This window comes from Sebastes umbrosus, chromosome 10 (genome assembly GCF_015220745.1).
Source record: "Sebastes umbrosus isolate fSebUmb1 chromosome 10, fSebUmb1.pri, whole genome shotgun sequence".
Taxonomy (NCBI): Eukaryota; Metazoa; Chordata; class Actinopteri; order Perciformes; family Sebastidae; genus Sebastes; species Sebastes umbrosus.
Genome location: NC_051278.1, coordinates 23,375,409 through 23,395,522, shown reverse-complemented (window position 1 = coordinate 23,395,522; position 20,114 = coordinate 23,375,409). Strand labels below are relative to the sequence as shown.

The following is a 20,114-nucleotide window of genomic DNA, read 5'->3' as shown; positions in this document are numbered from 1 at the left end:
CTTCTTAATGGACTGCTTTCTTTCATGCATCTTTATGTGAGTGTGTGAGAGCGACAGAGGAAGGACGGGGGATGTATTTATTTTTTTTATGTCCTTATACTCTGAGGATGGAATATAGCCACTTCTTACAAAGAGAGGCAAGAGAGAGAGGAACTCTGCAGACCTCTTTTCCATCCCCTGGAGTGCTCCCTCTGTGCCTCACACTCCAGCTTTTGTGTCTGTAATTTGATGCGCTGTGTTTTTGTTTGTCCAATTCCCCCGGTGCATCCTTAGCTCCAATGCCACATGGCTTTACATGTTTGTATGCCGCCAGAAGAAAAATGGTCCTTGACACTGCATATTTTTTACCTAAACTGCAGTGTTGGAAGGATTTCTGTGCTGTACATATTTATGCTGTTCGTTGCATATAGTAGGTGTAACTGTGACAAATTAGGAGGCACAAATCTTTATACCCGCTATATGTCTGTTTTCCTTTTTAAAGGGGCAGGCTGAATATTTCACACGCCTCACAAAAAGGCTAGTTAACCAGAAAATGTTTTATTAAAATACCAAATTGTCTGCCTCCATTCCTCATTTCTTTCTCACAGTGTTTCTTCTAACTCCTCTGCGGCTTGATTATTGGCTGCCCTTCAAATCATTATTCCCAATAATGTGCAAATGGCTTGCCTGTTAAACTTTCGGAGTCTTTTATTGATGGTTTTGTCGTGCACCAAGTTGTGGGGAAAACAAACAATAAATGATCCGAGGTAGACCTCACTTAAAAATAATGGCTCAGAAGGCAAGATTCCATCATCATTTTTATGTTATTTCACAGAGCCATATTTTTCTCAAACTGTGAGTGTTCTCAGTAATTGGTTGGTAAACAGAATGCAAACTGGCTCAGTTGTTTTCCTGATCTACTTATCGAGGGCACTGAGAGAGAAGTCCTCAAAACTCTTCAGTTTCTCTCGATTCGGAATATTTGCTGTAATCAAAACAAAATTAACCTCCTCATTATTGACTCAAAGTTGTCCCCTTCACCAAAATAGCTTCTCACACTGTTTCATTAGAAAGGGTCGAGTTAGGACTAAGGGAACCATGTTTCTCTTTCCAGCATGCAATTACAAATCCACTTCAAATAGTCATTGCAGCTGAAAATTGCTACTTAATGAAGAGGGGTTTTCCTAAATGCACTCAGTCCACTTTTGGTCAAAATGAAACCAAGCGAATAGCCTGAATTATCCCACATTTTCAGTCAGATTTCAAAAGCTAGATGAATGTGATTCCTCAATTTCAAAAAAATAAAATAAAATAATAATAATAAATAAAATTGGTTTCCAAATTGGTCAAATGATCCATCTTCAGATCATAAAGAAAGTATTACTTTATTTAAAATTAGTGATGGCTAGCGAACAGGATCTTATTTGAAAACATACTGTGATGTTTTCAGCGATGACTAACTTGCAAAATATTCTGGGAAATGATTTCAAGCTCTCTTTTGAAGTTGTGGACCAGCTGATGACCATGAAGAAATTATATTGACGTGACAATTTTGAGGCTTTAAATTATGCGACATTTGATCAACGCCAGTTCGGATGACTTGAGAGATGTCTTTATCCAACAGCTAGTGGCCGTGACGATATAAACTTTCTGGACTTGTGTGTCCCAATTCTTATTTTGTGAGGGTGCAGCAAACCTGGGTTTTCAGATGCTTGAATAGGTATAGGAATGTTTTTTGTTTCACATTAACTGAAGGGCGTTCTATTATGCTAGATACTAGATCTGTATGACTTCCAAAGGACTTGAATGCATTCTGGTGCCATTTGCTTTTTGCAGCTAACACAGCCAAGGTGTTCATTGACGTGCTGGATGAGAATGACCACCCTCCCATCTTCACCAGGCAGCTCTACATAGGCGGCGTGACGGAAGACACCAAGATCTTTAGCTCCGTGCTCAAGATAGTGGTAAGGACACATCAGCTCTGGTCTTTGTTTCTGTTGGTTTGCACCTGATTCTGCTCCCACCTTTTCAACACTTAGCCTGCAGCCATGTTGGGAGAATTCATCCGATCTGCTCTCTGCAGCACAGTTTCATCTCCTCCCCCTATCGCTTCGCCACATCTCTTCCTCAATATCGCTGTGCCCACTGTAAGAGAGCAGGTGGGATCAGAGTGAGCTGAGCGTTGTAATCCCAGTATGTTCACAGAAGCATGGCTGGACATCCTGTCTGATTCTCAGCCTGCTCTGCCGAGGAGGTTTTCGCTTTGTCATCCTGTATACTACACTGTGTGTCTATTTTCTGTAAGTGGATGTGCTTAGGCTTGTGTTTGTGTGCAAAGTCCCTCGGAAACCGGTGTTTTCAATGCCTACCTTGAATGTCAGCGCTCCAGCTGACATACAGTCATGCGTTTATGTGTGAATGTACAAGATGTCATGACAACAGATAAGTATATGTGTCAAGATTTCAGGATTTGTTGGGATTGTGTTTCTAGTTGGACTGTTGTGATTAATTTCAAATTATCTGTTCAAAATGTACCTTAAAGGGAGATCTGTCAAGTATTTAATATTCTTATCAACATGGGAGTGGGTGCTTGCTTTATGCAAATGTATTTATATATTTGTTATTGCAAATAAATTAAAAACACCAAACAATAACAAATGTCCAGAAACCCTCACAGGTACTGCATTTAGTATAAAAAATATGCTCAAATCATAACATGGCAAACTGAAGCCCAACAGGTAACAACAGCTGTCAGTGTCAGTGTGTTGACGTGACTATGACTTGCCGAAAACTGCATGTGATTATCATAAAGTGAAAAAGGGGAGACTCGTGGGTACCCATAGAACCCATTTTCATTTACATATCTTAAGATCAGAGGTCAAGGGACCCCTTTGAAATCGGCCATGACAGTTTTTTCTCGCCAAAATCTAGTGTAAGTTTAGAGCGTTATTTAACCCCTTTCGCGACAAGCTAGTATGACATGGTTGGTACCAATGGTTTCATTAGGTTTTTTAGTTTCATATGATGCCAGACCTCCGAAAGATCGGAAATTAAATCATCCAAAGAAGCATTATATCCATATTCAGGGGGAAACGCAGTGTGAGGAGATGGATATTTTTAGAGTTTTATGGATATTTAAAAATATTGAAAGGTTAATCATGTCATAGTATATGTAACAGTATTATATATTATGCTTCATAAGAGTGGATTAATGGTGGATCATTTTATTTCTTATGGCCTGCAGATCATCTGTTGACTTCTCACGGTGGAGTTCTTTGGCAGAAGGCCGCTTGTTGCATGTCAATTTAGACATTGAATCTCTAATATCACCATCATCTCTGATCATTTCATTGTTTCGGAGGGGAATCGATTACAGATGTGGCAGATCAACCCCAACACACGTTATGATTTTAGAAAACTGTTCAAGTCATTCCAGGCAATGTCGGAAATGACAAACTGAAGTAATGATTAGATAAGGCCTAAGCAATGTCTAGAATAACACTGTCTTTTGCATTATGAACTGAGCCACAGTCTGTTAGCTTCTGCAGCTACTGAGTTAACAAGATGGAGAAACAGTGTTTAGGCTGTCTGATGCCTCACCTCTCATCCCAGATGAACTGTAGCTTTGTACCTGCCCACACGTGACTTAATCCCATTAAAAGACCAAAACCAACAATGTGTTAGTCTGTCACCTAGATACTCTTCTTCCCTACACCGTCTATGGCATCCCCAAGCCCTTTTGTTCCTGCTTAAGACATAAACCTTTAAAATTGGGTCACACAATATATTGCTTCATTAAAAATAAAAGAAAGTAATCTCCTGAAACAGCTGGGCATTGTAGTTTTTAGCAAACGTTACTCAGACAGGATAAATAGTGGATTCTTTTGGGACTATTTTCAGTTGCGGTTTAATACACGTTTGGTGCTCTAGTGAGTTTACAGCACCAGGACAGTGTACTGTATGGGATTGACTCAGAATAAGCTACAGAGCCCAGGGTCCATGGTAATAAAGGTACATGCCACCTAGTGCAACAGTGTGGCTCATTGATGGGTTTTTAATAGTATTTGGACAACAATGGAGCTCTATGGCACAGAGGTATCAGCTATCTATATTAGGCTTTGGCTTCTCAGGTTATGTGTGTGTTATTAAGATAAATTCAATGTGGGTTTTGGGGCTTTTTTCGTGGGATTTGCTGACAATTACAAAATATAGAATATCACCAGCCTTATCCTTTACTGCGAAATATACCAGAGGATTTATCTAGGTAACAAAATGGTGGTATGTAATTAATGGCAGCTCTTGTGACCATCAACTTGGGTTGTGATGACCTCATTGTTTTATAGTAATTTGGTGCCTTCAAATGTGGTCATGTTTACCCTGTTCACGAGAAGAGTGCATATGAACGCCCCCTTCTCGTGGTATTCACAACCTTGTGAGTGGAAAGTTTCTTACCATGTTACAGTTTATAATAATGCAGGACAGTGAGGATACAGCCATTTCAGACAGGAGATGAGCGAGAATCTGCCAATGCACATTTACCCGCAGAGGTTAAAATGTTTTAATTATATATATATACATTATTAAATAATTTATTTTCCATTGCAGTTAAACAATAGGCCTAGAGAAAACAGGTGGTGCTGCAGCACACTCAGCACCCCTACTTGCCAAACATCTCTGCTTTCAATGTCAGCGAAAATGCGTAACCACAGTAATGGCATTGGCACTAGAGAGCACAACACATATTGTACATCATTCTGCAAGTGTTTTTCACTTTTTTTTATTCCCCAGAACACGACTTAGTGTAGCCTGACCAAGGCTAAGCTGTATATCTTTGATGTGATACTATCAGTGCCTATCTTTTGTTTTGTTGCAATTTAGCTGAAGGAAATTGATGGCCATCTAATCCTTAATGATAGTCTTGTAGGACAGGTAGCCTGTACCTTGAACCTGATGTTTAAGCCATGTATCATCTACTTAACGATAGAAAGAAGACATTTGTTCAAGTGGAGACATAAGAATGGATATAAGGCGGTGTTTATCTTCATCTCTTTGGTGCGGTTTATGCAGGTAATTTGCCTGTTTTACGCTGCGTAAGAATGCTCAAAAATCATTTGAACTGTGTGTCACTTATTTGTGGTCACAACACAGCACAGACCAACAGCATAGTTATAGTGTATTATGGATTTCACTAACATCTTTTCAAATATTCTGGAGGTGAAAGGAAACCTCATTGGGAGGAACTGTGGCCCGTAACTATAGTAGTTTAAATTAAACTGGAACCTGTGCAGAAGCATGGGAGCTATTTACAGTATAACGGACGCCAACGGTGTCTAGAGAATGTTTAGGAAAAGACGAAGGTGTAATATCTGGCAGGATAGTTGAGGAGTACAAACGTCATGAAGGGAGATTCATGAAAAGTATTTCAGACCTTGCGGCAGATGTGAAAATCAGCCCAAATCATCAAAGGATGCAGAGGAGGGAGCTGCCACTCATCTTGTAGCCCCAAAAGAAATTTGTTGCTTTCTAAAAGTAAGAAGACCGGAATACCAGAGGCAGCAGGGGATTATATTCATTTTATTGATGGTCTCAAATAAAACTCTTAGGTTGCTTTTTCTGCAGGAAATGAGCTTATCCTTAATCTTTATGTTATAACTTAAAAAAAATCTCTCATAGGACAAAACATTCCTCAAGGACTTGGTAAAGCTATGTGAATCATTCTTTACTGCATTTGACAACTCGAAACATGGGCTTAGCACATATTTACAAGACAGATGATTGCACGTGAAGACATGCACACATTTTAGGAAATGCCTATCAATGTAGTAAAATCATGTAAACACATTAACCCCTGCAGTAAATGTCAAAATGTTAGTACAGGTATTATTTGAACATTAATTCAATAGCTCAGTACCTTAAACTTGAATATAAAATGTTAAACGTTGCATGATCAATGCTTGTGTGTTGTATATTTATTAGGACGAGTGAAGATACTGGCATCATATAAAACTAAAAAACCTAAGTAATAAATTGGTACGAACCATGTCATACTGGCTTTTCGCGAAGGAGGCTAAATAACGCTCTAAACTTACACTAGATTCTGGCGAGGAAAAACTGGCATGGCGATTTTCAAAGGGGTCCCTTGACCTCTGACCTCAAGATATGTGAATGAAAATGGGTTCTATGTGTACCCACGAGTCTCCCCTTTACAGACATGCCCACTTTATGATAATCACATGCAGTTTGGAGCAAGTCATAGTCAAGTCAACACACTGACACACTGACAGCTGTTGTTGCCTGTTGGGCTGCAGTTTGCCATGTTATGATTTCAGCATATTTTTTTAATGCTAAATGCAGTACCTGTGAGGGTTTCTGGACAATATGTGTCATTGTTTTGTGTTGTTAATTGATTTCCAATAATAAATAAATACATATGTTTACATAAAGCAGCATATTTGCCCACTCCCATGTTGATAAGTGTATACCTGACAAATCTCTCTTAAAGGTACATTTTGAACAGAAAAAAATGTGCTATTAATTTCCGATTAATTGCTATTAACTACAGACAATCATCAGTTAATCGTGATTAATATTTTAATCGACTGATTGCCCCGGTGAAAAACACATTTCATGTAGGCTCAGAAGTACAGATGGCTGAATAGATCATCATCGACTGAACACTGTGCAGTGGCTTCAACCACTCGACCATCTCAGAATCCCTTTCCTGTCTTTCCTTAAACTTGGAATACACACCAAAGTGTAGAATTGTGGGTCAAGTGCTATCTATAATTTCCCCATGGGCCAGGGCTTCTTTGGAGTATGGCTAGTGTGAAATGTTTGTACTTGACTTCATTAGTAATGAGACTGAGCGCCAGCTTCTCTGGAGATAATCATTAGAAATATCGTCAACATTTGGCATACTCTGACACTTAAAAATAGATACAAAAATAGTACATATCATCATATTATTGTCTCAAGCAGTAACTGGCAAATATTTTTATGTAAGCAAAGGCACTTTACAATGCCAGACAGGTTTGCTTCGTTTGCTGCTAAAGTCTAATTTCAGTGGTTTGGAAAAGTTAAGTGAAAAATATGTGATTAACAAGTTAAAAATGCTGTTTAGAAGAAAAGCCTGATTGCATGATTACACCCTGCTCCTAGTGGCACTTACTTGACCCTCTTATTTAATCAGTAAGTAATTGGATTCATGGGTAGCCAAATGACGTGCTTTTTTTCAGCGCCCTCTTGACTGCTTGGCCCCTTGTTCTAAACACTGAAAAAAAAGCTTCTTCTTTTTTAAACAACAAGCAGATGCCTTAATGTTTGAATTTTTAATGTAAACCACAGGAATTCATACATTTTCCCCTTTCTGTCTTGTTACAAACAAACCTCACTCAGTGGCACTTTCCCCCCAGTGTCCACAGTGTCCTTTAAAAGGTTTGCCCTACATAAATGATGCTGTTACATATTTGGTAAATTTGTCTTTTCCCAACGAGGATATCTCACTCTGTTGATTTATGCAGCCCTTTCATTGGGACCTTGCTCTCCTCCCCCCCCTCCCATCCTCTTCCAAAAGCTGGAGAAAAAAAAAGAGATTGCTCCTATTTATCAGTGTCACTTGCTACAGACAGGCACTCTGAAAATTGATGTGTGTGAGCTCAGTGGCCGGTCAGAATTTGTGCCTCAGAGGTCGATGGGAGATTTCTGTGGTTTTGCCAACAATGACACAGAGTGGTTTGACAAGCTTCATGCAGATTATGATCCGGTTGCTTTTGAGGACTAAATGATTTTTGCCCCAGTCATTTTCTTGCTTTGATTTAAGAAAATGTCATAAACATCAAAAAGTCATACTAATAGATGTAATAGATTTCCCAAATTTCAAGCAGCTATAATTTATAGTTTATAAAACAGAGGAAGGCAGAGCTGCTTGGTTCTGGTGGCTCACACGACAGGTGCTCTTTAGTAAGGCAGGTAAAAGTACATGAAACAGAATCCAGGAAGTCTTGCTGGATAAATCGTTCTTAAGTGGTGCAGACAACCATGGAGAAAAAAAACAAAAAACAAGTCACTCCATCTTCAGGTAAAAAATATACAGTGATTTTATTTTCTGAGCATAGAAAATAAAACAGACCAACGTGTATCGAATCTAGGTCTTCATCGGGACGATTTATCCAGCAAGACTTCCTGGATTCTGTTTCAGCTATAATTTATATTTTCATAACAACAATGCATCAAATGACAACTCCACGCTTTGACCTCTCAAAGAGTGGATAAAAATGTGCCAAACTGTCACTGGTTCCCACTCCAACCAGCTGTAGTTTAACACAAGGTTATAGTGGTTGTCAATCAATGGTTTTGACCTCATGAGATAACATAACTTAACACCATGGCAACAAATCATGGATGTACAACAGGCAATGCTGCCTCTGAGAAAAACAAAGTTCTATAACGAGACAGCTCTGGTGGTCTGTTGTCAAGATTTGTCACATGGCTGCAGAATGATTGTGTGATGAATAACAGCAAGATTGATGCAACACGGGGGGTTTGGAAGAAGGGTTGTACATGAAAACCCCGCCTGCAGTGTTTTCTGTTCAGACTTTCAAGCATATTGCTCTTCCGGCCCAATCCACTGATGTCACAGCAGGCTGTCAAAGACCAAAAATCTCTTGTGATATCTCTGATTGGGAAGCAGCCAAAATTGCAATATGCTTTGGAACCAAACAACCACTGTCATAACTCAAGAGCTCAAGCAATGATTGGTGGATTCTGGCTCAGGCTGTTTATTGTAATCTCAAATAGAGCGGTGCAGGAATGAGTCATAAAACCCGGAAATGAGTTAGCATTTTTGCACTTCCGGTTCCCACGTGTGGAAGTCAATGGGTTTTGAATGGGTTTTTAGTTGGATGCCTGAAATAAGGTCTGTGGTTAACACAAGCTTAAGAGATTTTAGCATTTTATTCTAGGATATAAACTACGTCAGTAAATATCCCACTCGTGAATTTAGAAGCTTTTACGTGTCTTAAAAAATGCGGTTGCTTACAAGTGGCTAAATGAGACCACAAAACGTCATCACGCTGACTCGTCCGTCTTTACAGCCTCGTTTGCCACAGAACTTTTTTTTTTGCAATTATCCAAAAGCCAATGGAAAAATCCCATTGTCCCTTTTTGTCAAGGGAACCCATGCGATTGTAACTTCCTGGTTGGCCTACAAAAAAAAGTCATCCCTGGAGCACTATATTATTATCTTTTCTTTCCATAACACATTGTTTTCTCTTTTTCTATTGTTTAGAGAATAGCACACAGAGTTTTTCCTGTCTAACTTTGTATGTGTGTGCGACATGTGTGTTACAGGCCAATGATAAGGACACTGGAAATTACAGTAAGATGGCATACCGCCTGATTATCCCACCCACAACAGAGGGCCAGGACAGCTTCGTCATCGAGACCTACACGGGTATCGTCAAGTCGGCCATGATGTTTCGAAATATGCGTAGGTCCTACTTCGGGTTTGAAGTCATTGCCACAGACGACTATGGAATAGGTCTCAGCAGCAGTGCTGAAGTGGTGGTGAGTATCCAGTATTGTGCCTTGTTATATGTATATGTTTGTAATGATCAATATATATACTGCACGTGTGCACACTGGTCACTTGCACACCAGTGGCATATTGATTGCACGTTGTATGTGGCTTCCACAGCCTGGTATATCTGCAGAGAACAGTCCTTTGAAATATGGAATTGGTTTGCAATGTCACCTGTCTATTATTCTGTCATTGATACAGTAGACTTATCAAAGGGGCATCCCACCAATTTGACATGTCAAAGTCAATTTAGTAGTCATTGGGGAGTGCTGCACAACCCATGAAAACTGTTGAGTAAGGTCTTCTGTAGGAGGAGTGTTATGTGTTTTGTGTGACATTAATTTAGTAAACTTGGATTGGGTTTTAGGGATTTTATTCACTTTCTGGCAGAGTTAGATAGGAAGATTGATACTATGATGTCTGTGCAATAAATATGAAGCTACAGGGGTAATGTGCTGGACTTGTTAGCATTGGACAGAGCTAGGGTGTTTTTTTTTTACATCTGTTTCCAGTCTTTGTGCTAAACTAACCGAGAGCTAGCTATAGCCTTATATTGATTATCTAACGCGCCGCCAAAAAGCATCTTTCGCAAAGTGTCAAATTCCTCTTTTATAGAAAGCCTGCATTATAAACTGTGCATGTGGAGCTTGAAAGACAAGGTAGGGAGGGTCTAAGGAAAGACAATTTCAAGTTGCATTATGGGAAGTGTAGGCTCCAGTGTTTTGGAGTTTGACCCATACTAGTAATAGTCAGGATATCTTGGCGTCTGCTGCACAGATTTTGACCGTTCTATTTTCTCGTTCAAGTCCCGCTACTTTATGGAAGTGAAATATTAAAGAGGACCTATTATGTTTTTTTTCAGGTGCATACTGTGTTTTGGGTTTCTACTAGAATATGTTAACATGCTTTAAAGTGCAAAAAGCACTTTACTTTTCTCATACCGGCTGTGCAGCAGCACCTCTTTTTACCCTCTGTCTGAAACGCTCTTTTTGAGCTCCTGACCCGCCCTCCCGAAAAGCACAGTCTGCTCTGATTGGTCAGCTGGCCCAAACCTCTTTGGACTCCACTCCACATCCGTGCTAACTGGTTTTGTTTGAGAGCAAGGCCTATGGAAGGAGGCTGGAACACGGGCGGACATGGGTCTTGGGGTATGGGGTATAACACATGCGCAGTGTAACTGAAGCTGTTGTCGTGCGTTGCGAGTGGCTCAATTTCGGTGAGTAGCAGACAAGATTTTACTGCGCATGTGTTATACCCCCAAAGATATGACGCGTTGAAGACGCTTGACCCAGCCTCCTTCAATAGGCCTTGTTTGAGGGTGTGCCATCTAGCCGTTATGCAGATGTGTTACTTGGTGACATCACCACCTTACAGAAGAAAAGGCGGGACTTCAATCAAGGCATTTCAGGCAGTTCAGGAGCAGTGTTTCTGTGGAAGAGAGTAACTCCTTTTGCGTGGACTTTGGGCTTTGTCACTTTGCCGACCTTTTACATGCACAAAAAACTGTAGAACTATATATAACTATATAACACACTAGAGGAATGGGAAAAAGCACAAAAGCATTATAGGTCCCCTTTAAATCAATGGAGTATCCTTTAACATGTTATTGTTGTCATCGAGTAATGTTTTAAAAAGTATAATTGTAGGCATAAATTGCTGTTTTAATAATTCAATATATCAAAAGATGCCTGCCATGAAGAGCAACCACAAACTGTATATTTGGATTTTGAAGTCTCTGCTCTGTTTTTCTTCATACTAATTTGTTCATCACGAGCCTAAATGATGCTTTTTTGTTTACTCAGTGCTAAATGTTTTGATTCCAGTCTATTGAATTATTCACAGTAGGTACAGGACACACAACATGTGGCCTCTGCCACTGGCTGATGATCCAATTAGACTCTTTCTTTCAGCCGTGTGTATTATCTGTGTACACATTACGTGCATCTGTTTGTGCCCGTGTGCGTGTCTGTGTGTTTGCCTAAATGTGTGCCTCTCGTCTCTGTGTGCCTTTCTATTTCCCAATAATTTCCCCACGCACACACTGTGATTGAGCTCAGCTTTGCTCCCAATTCAATGCTTATCTTTCCTGTCTGTGGGAAGGCTTATTTTTCGTTTCATTGAAATATGTCTGGCTAACAAGCCTCTAACGAGACAGAAGGAGGGTGTGGGACATTGCCTGGGTATGGGAGAGCAGCGAGTGCGTAACCATGGTGCTCGTTAATTTTCAAGGGGAAACCTAATTTCACAGGAGTCGCATGGGAGATTTGGCTTCAGAGCACAGAGGCTGTTGCCTATGCATGCACTTAACTGCGGCATCAGAATTAAGTCCTGTTAAGTTTGCCACATGGCAGCAAGCAGGCAATTAGAGGGTTCCATTTGATCCACCGACAGAAGCATTTGAATGAGTCAACCAAACTCACAGTAGAGCGTATGTGACATACTAGCTGTTTATCTCTATTTTCTGCTGTCTGTTTTACCTCTTGCTCCTTTATTTCTCTTTGTCTTTCCCTCTATCCTACTCTCTCAGGTTTCTGTGGTCAACGCGTTGGACATGCAAGTTGTTGTATCCACCGTCCCACCCACCTTAGTGGAGGAGAATAGGGAGGAGATCATTCGGTAAGACAGCATTTACCTTGATTGAAGTATGAAAAAAAAACAAATACCCTGTTACATGAGAAGTAACCAATATTGGTGTTTGTATAATGCTAGGAGTACATTTTTGTGTTCATTTTCAATGTACTCTCTGTAACAATGAGAAACTGCTTGTTAACAATGGCACCTGTGGCCGCTAAGTCAACAACAGTCAGCGTCCTGTTGCTCGCACTACCGACACACAACACTGAAAGTGATTGACAGGCATCATGTTTAACATTATGTTGATTAACGTAAGCAACATTAGCCAGCTAAATCCACAATATCACTATATATTTCACATGCTTGGCAGTAATGTTAATTCACCAAACGAAGGTCCCTCCATGAATCGAAGGTCCTTGCCGATGTTGATCCCAGTGTAAACTTTTCCTGCTTCAGCCTCCCGACCGTGGTCAGAAGACACAGGGGAGTCACCGTAGTTCTGGTCTCCTGGACCGGAGTCGATAACGTTAGGCTCCGGAGCTCCGTCACTTCACTCAGCAGCAGGGAAACACGACACATTTCTGCACAAACTGCAACTTCCAGTGTACATTCCCTTGATATTCTCAAAGCTAAACTATCTCTCTTCTGCTCCACTGCTCGCTCTTTTTCTCACACACTCGCCACCGCTCAATCTCTCTTGCTTCACCACTCACTTCCTACGTGCAGACACACTCTTCACACTGGCTTTGCTATTCTCCCACAACACTAGTTTGTGCCCGACATCGGTCACATTCTTGTTTTGAAAGAAGGGCTTCACTAGATATGACTTTCGAGTTTTTTTTGTGCTTCTGTGGAGTTTGTGTTGAAGTCTGAGTTGTGGTGGGGGACTCCATTTCTAACCGAATGCTAGCTATAGCTAAGGCACTCGGGAGCGCGCATGACGTCACATCCGTTGGATTTTCCCGGAAAAACAGGCCAGGGTTCTTCACATTAAAAGCAGTCTGCAGGCTGATAGAGGAAAACCAGAAAGTCACAGAAGGTCTCATTTTTTTAGGTTAGGTTACAACCTGTTCACACATTGGCAATAAAAAATGATTTATATGTGTAAAAAGTTACATACAGTCCCTTTAATATCAAGCAAGCCACTGTGTAAGGGGAAATATTCACCTTTCAAGCGATGCCCATCACCTCATCTTTTATCCCGTTCTCGTCCACGCAACATATTAATTACAGTACATTTCCTTGCCCTCTAATATTCCCTTTGTTAATTGATCTCAGGAAGCAGGGACACTGGAAAATGAATTGCATCTTTTTGTGCAGTACTATGATATGAGGTGAACTTAGTTCAAGGTATTTTTGAAGGCCTGGAGTGACATTTAGGATTCAGTTGTGCCAAACGACAATTAAAACAAACAGGAACTAATCAGAATTAGTATTACGTACAACTTGTCTGTTGTTTTTCCAATAACCATTGACCAATCAATTAAAGTCATTGATTAGCCAATGAGACTGTTGAGTCTATTGAGTCCTCTAGAGTCTGTTTTCCTGGTCTAAATTAATTAATGATAAAGATTCATGACAAATCTTTTTTCGCCGCCGTTGGGACACCGTGTTTAGTCTAATTAGTCGATCTGAAAGGCAAATGGGTGTTAATAGTTGTTTTTCAAGAGCTTGTTATGTCTCTCCCACACAAGTGACACCGCTCTTTAGGCTGAAAAACACACATTAGTCATGTTAAGCTCTTTGCAGTGATGGCATTTGAGAGGTCTGCGATTTTGCACGGAGCTGGTGATGATCCAGGGCCATTTTACCTGAGTGCTCAAACTGTTTATCCACTTTGGCAAAGGCTGACGGCAAGGCTTTCCTTTATTGGCTGTAATTTGAGGTGTGGATTTCTCCGTGCCTGAAAAGGATTATCAAAGTCTTCCTTTGCCAAGAGCCCAGTGTGGAGAAGCAGAAAGCATCCCAATCATTGCCAGAATGGAGCACATAAGATTGGTGGCTCTTGTATTGCTTTGGGCACAGAGGTGCCAGAAATGGTTTGAACTAATGCAAACCTGGATTTTGTCTTATATAGGTCTAGGCATTAATTGCTTTTTTTGTATTTACACCGTTATTGCCTTTTTTTTATATAAGTTGTGGTTTTGTGTTCAATTCAGGATTCTGGAGCGCCACGTCCAGGACCAGATTCCAGGTGCCAAGGTGATTGTAGAGTCAATTGGGCCGCGTCGTCATGGCGATGGCTTTGAACTAGAGGACTACAGTAAGTCGGACCTGATGGTGTACGCGATTGACCCGCTCACCAACAGGGCCATTTCGCCCAAGGAGCTCTTCAAGTGAGTGGGAGTATTTTATTACAAAAAGTACAGTCAAATTTATATCCTAATGTCCCCGCTGTGCCGTCTTCCCTGCAGTCTCTCTTTACCCTCCGTCCATACAGTGAGTCAGCAGGCTCCCCATGGCTTCCTCCTCTATAGTGTCTCCATTTTTTCTCTGCCTTTACTTTCTTCATAAGACCGTGTTTATCCTGCAGGTGTAGCAAGTCTTCCATATGTCATAGAAGAGGGGCAGATGTAAGGGAGAAAAAGGAGGGGGGGCGAGGTTCGGGAGGGACAAAGTGAGAGAGAAGCAGAGAGTATTTCAATCATTACGTTCAATCCGTCATGCCAGCGCCTCAAAGAGCCTGGAGATGTGACAGCAATACATTTTATTCCTTTTGTTTGGGACATCGAGATGGAGAGATTTCTGTTTCTGTTTGACCGCTGAGAGGCCATGTTCATACGCTATTAAAGCAACCTAGAAAAAGTGCTTTACAAGACATTTTTCATCCCTTCAGAGAAGAGAAGACTCGGTCAAAACCTAGAGTGGTCATGTTTATAATGTTAAATCCAGCGGTACATGTCCAACAGGTCTGGCGAGGAGAATAGAGGACGCGCTGCTCCAATCTCATGGCCGTTAAAGCGGTGACGCACCCTATCGTGGCATGCACCTGATTGGTCCCTGGTTTTCCGCTTGCCGGTGCTTGAAACAACATGGCGGCCTGCGCATAACCTTTCTGTTATTCCGTCTAAACAATCCATCAAAATCTACTTCTCAAAATATTTCAAGCAAGAAATAGGCGATTCCACTGCTGAATCTTGTTTCATTTTAGAACTAGATTGCCTAGTTTGACAGCTTGGTCCAAGTTTCGCGCTGGACGGGCTCATTTGCATAAACTTGAGATTTTTCGACTTTATGCAAATACAGACCCTTTCCAACTCGCCGCAACACTCCCAACATGCACTGGAGGACTGCTTCTCCTGCTTTCCATAGGAAATGAATGGAAAGCATTGAGACGCCCTCCGTCACCATATCTGGTGGAAATTTGGCGATAGAGGAGCAATCGCGCCGGTGAGTGGAACCGCTGACACGCCCCCCTGAAAACGTAAACAAAGGACTGTTCCCGCCTTTTCATTTTGAAAGAGCAACGGCCAATAAGGAAACTCAAACAATCGGCCGACCAGTCGTGTTACTTCATCACTCGGTCAATCACTCCGTGACAGACTTTTGCGTTTGTAGGGCTGGCCCTCTGTGGTCCAGCCAAAAAGACCTGAGCTGGCACCTGAGGACAATCTCACCTTTTCTCATTTCTCTTAGCCCTTCTCTCAGACACCAATCTAAAAAGGCAACCCCATCAGAGCATGTGAAGTTGACAATCAATAGGAAACACCGCCCTTATGAGTCTTCCCCTTCACTCTCTATCAATTTGCTCTGCTGCTTGCCTTACATTGAGCTATCTGACACCATCTGCTGTCTTTATTTCTCCTCATATGGTTACTGCCAGTTCTGTTTTGTGTGTGGCTCCTAAGAAACTGCATCCTTCTCTTTGGAATGAGTTGTGACCATTTCATTTGGAAATGCTTCCACTCAAATGACATTTAGAGGTGCTTTGTGTATGCACTGAATTAATCTATAAACATTATCTTGGTGTCCTTGACCATCAGAGGAGTGCCTCAACTGTTTTTTAAGTGGGGGATTGAGGCTGGAGCCTTTGGAAGTGTGACACTTGTGTCATAGGAACAGCATTGTTTTTTAACCAAAACTAGTGACCGTCGCCGTTATCGCAAGTGGCAGCTTTTAAGAGAGCCAAGCTAATTTTAAAAGAGGCTCACTCCATCCCTGCTTTAATATGAAGCTGCATCCTTAGATACAGATACTGTCAGGGAAATCATTTTGACTAGAGGAGAAAGGCTTTTTATGCATGCAGTGCATGTCTGACAATGTTGTGGGGTAATTGCATGTAATATATCTGTGACTTTGCTGTCAGATCACAGAGGGAGAAAGAGAAAGACAACATAGCGGGTGGATTCTTGCATTACAGAGTCCTTATGCCACCTTGAATACAGCGCCGTCTACCATTTGACCTCTCTAGAGGATAGATTGCCAGAGAAGCCAGTTGATAACCTTCATCTCCGCTCATTCATTCACCTATAGAAAAACAAAAATGACAGTAATTGGATGTGGCAGTGTGCTCGCTCCTTTGTGGAGCAGAATGTTTGAAAGCCACTCGGGTTATTGCTACAAAACAACATTGGAAGAACAGTGGGTGGATTGCTTGTTTGCATTTACTACAACATTGAGGCAAATTCTGCTACATGTCTGTAATTGAAAATCTGTAGGAGTGTGAATTAACACATTTTTGGTAGATAGGTCACACTATTTTTAATATAGTATATAGTATTTCATTTACCTCTTTTTGACACATATATTACACTTAAAGGGATAGTTTGAGTGCTTTGAAGTGGGGTTGTATAAGGTACCTATCCATAGTCAGTGTATTACCTACAGTAGATGATGGTCAGCACGCCCCCAGCTTGGATAAACAGACAGGAGTTACCGCACGGAAGCAAAGCAATGTACTGCTGTGGACGGGGCCGGCAGCAAAACGTAGTTTAGCCACCTAAAAGAAAGGCCCACCTAAACAAATCCATATCAGTTTAAGTGCACACTATAAGTAGAATATTTTCTCTGGTTTACCTTGCCGTCAGACAGCCCTTTCTGACGAGGAACAGAAGCCGTTGAATCCATCTATGCTCTCGCCAAAGCCACCAGATTTCATTGTAAAAACCTGTAATTTTACCTCGCAGAACACGGGGGGTCGCTGAATCCAAAATAAGCAAATAACACAAACCAACTAACCGATCGACGTAGCGGTAGACTAGTTACTCCCATATTCTGCGATGTAAAGTTTATTTTTTTTTCAGTGGAGTCTGGCTGATCTGGCAAGAGCATAGATAACGGCTTCAGTTCCCCGTCAGAAATATATAGACTGTATAGCTGTCTCACGGCAAAGTAAAGCGAACATTTTCGAAATACAGCATACACTTCAACTGATATTGATTTTTTAAGGTGGGCCTTTCTTTTAGGTGGCTAAAATACGTTTTGCTGCCGGCCCCGTCCACAGCAATACATTGCTTTGGTTCCGTGCAGTAACTCCTGTCTGCTTTTCCAAGCTGGGGGCCTGCCGATCGTCATCTACTGTAGGTAATACATGGACTGTGGATAAGTACCTCATACAACCCCACTTCAAAACACCCAAACCATCCCTTTAAAGATGAAAATGTATTTCTATGATCAGTATGCAGATCCCCGGTTCGCTTTTACATCACTCATAATGTGATGATCTAAATTACCAGATGCCACTGACCTTGAAATGATTGTCTCTCAGCAGATGAGATACTTAAGCCTGCAATAACTGATTTGTTTGTTTTTTTGGCCACTTGGGGACAGCGGAAACAAGTTGTTGATGTATTATGCACATTTGAAGTTGATATGGCAACCTTCTTAGCAAACAGTTACACTCTTTTAGCTCTGTTTTGGGTCTCTCTCCTCAGCTGGTCACTAGTCACCAGCTGTGTCATCTGTCATAAGTAGGTTGTGTGCAATGGGTTTACAGAACTTTCCCTCTGCAAACAGCTGCCTGCTGCAGTGAAAAACGACGCTATCAGAGCTGTGAGAGCGAACCAAAACAGTAAATTTGAGAGCTGGACAGCTAAACAATGAGCTGAAACTCGCTATAAAGCTGTGTAAAGCCGAGCTGCAGATTCATGCGATAACTCTCTGTGGGATCATCACTTTCACATTGTCTCATTGTTTTCACATCATCACTTGATACATTGTTTTTACAAAACTATTGATTGTAGCCACTTTAAGATAAATCTGATATTCAAGAGACATTAACTGTGCTGCTAGAAAGCCACTTCTTCTCCTGATCTCAAGATGCGTTATAAATCACAGATTTCTCGATGGGAATGTGCTGGAAATCAACAAAGAGTTCCAGCCGTTACTGGGGGAGGGCGGCCGCGTCCTCGAGATCCGCTCTCCAGACATTGTGGCCAGCGTGAAGAAGGCGGCGCAGGCTGTGGGCTACACAGAGGGAGCTCTCCTGGCCCTTGCCATCATCATCATCCTCTGCTGCATCCCTGCCATCCTCATCGTCATGGTCACCTACAAACAGTGAGTACTCTCGCATCAGTAGTCATCTTCTGTAATCGATTAATCATCTTTAACCGGTTGTCAGGTCATTAAGTGGGAAATACATTTTCATCAAGCAGACCACTGTATTGGGAGATATTGTGTTACACTCGGTTTCAGCTGAAGCGTTTGCTCCTCTCAGATAAATCAGATATTTATTGTTGAAATATAAACCATTGTTTACATCCTGTACCCTGCGGCCGGCTAGAATAGAGCCAGCAAAACCACAAACAGCATTGTTGAAAAGGGTATTTGTCAAGTATTTAAGATAAATCGAGTGCACTTCTTGCTTGGTTGCTGCCTTTTTGTGTGTGTCCCTCTCTCTATCTCTATCTCCCTCCCTCTCATCAGACATGCTGACTGCGCACTCTGCTGGGCTAATCTCCCTGCTCATGCTCTGTGAAAGCAGATTAATTAACACTCATTTGTGACAAATATCTACAGCCAATTGTGACCGTCACAGTGCGTCTTCACGCTACTTAATCATCTCTGCCTGACACACACACAATAAACAGTGTCTGGCTTGCTCTGTCTCTCTCAACGCGCACACACTGTGCGGATTACTAAAGCATTTTTTTTGTTTTAAAGGTGAGATAGTTGAACTGTTGGTTGTCAGACTCTTATCCCCTCTAATCGTCGGTATGCTGCAAATGCTCCATAAACGGTGATGTTGGGGAAATGTTTATTTACGGCAGATGGGCGGAGTGGTTGTCCTTTCGCAAATGCACAGACCAAGCACACAGCAGAAAGCTGTTGATGGTGACATTAGACCTAACACGCAAACTGTCACAGCAGATGGCACTCTGTTGTTGGCGTCATCGCTTTGGTAAAATGAAATGATTTAGGAAATAATTGTTTTCGTGTGTCAACATTAGTCGCCGTTGCCTAAATTTGGGAATGAGCGTAATATTTAAAACATGATTCTGTTTATTCATGTGGAATAATTGAATTTTGTTGTGAATAAGTAATGTTGATGCGAAGCATAGAAGATTCACTTAAGAAGAAAGCAACGCATGTAGCCCTGCAGTCACTGCTGGAGGCTTGAGTGCTTCCTACTTTGCATAGAAATTGGGGAGAGCGTACAGAAACTTTTTCTCCTGTTTTGTGGTTAAATAGATAAACATTGTGTGTTCTACAAATGTCTTTTGTTGTCTTAGAAAGGATTGCATGAATAATGGTCATTGTTTAATCTAACATATGTCACCTCCCAACATTATTACCTGCTAGCATTCAAATTGTATGGGGTTACACTCACAAATGATGTAATTACTCATCTTTTTGTGTCCCCTATCTCTCTCTCTCTCTCCCTGTCTCCTCTCCTTTCTTCTGAATCAAAACCTATAACCAGGTTCAAAGAGTAAGTAATTATTCTTATTCATGTTTTATAAGTGATCCCTCTTTCATTGCTTGAAGTGTGTGTGACAAGTACAGTTCCTCTCATCTTCATTATTCATTAGTTATTTAAAGACGA

At 41.2% G+C, this 20,114-nt stretch overlaps 1 protein-coding gene across 10 annotated transcripts in view; it reads left to right on the top strand.

The window, feature by feature from the left end:
* Positions 1–20,114, top strand: part of LOC119495340 (protocadherin-15-like) — a 306,048-nt gene that overhangs the window by 267,489 nt on the left and 18,445 nt on the right. For all 10 annotated transcript variants that reach the window (XR_005208451.1, XR_005208452.1, XM_037781707.1 and 7 more), the window contains 6 exons: positions 1,816–1,943; positions 9,328–9,543; positions 12,084–12,172; positions 14,290–14,466; positions 18,407–18,625; positions 19,992–20,000. Coding sequence is in view for 8 of the 10 variants with exons in the window: in XM_037781707.1 (XP_037637635.1) it covers positions 1,816–1,943; positions 9,328–9,543; positions 12,084–12,172; positions 14,290–14,466; positions 18,407–18,625; positions 19,992–20,000 (838 nt within the window). In the remaining 2 variants the exon portion in view is untranslated. The remainder of the gene's footprint in view (positions 1–1,815; positions 1,944–9,327; positions 9,544–12,083; positions 12,173–14,289; positions 14,467–18,406; positions 18,626–19,991; positions 20,001–20,114) is intronic.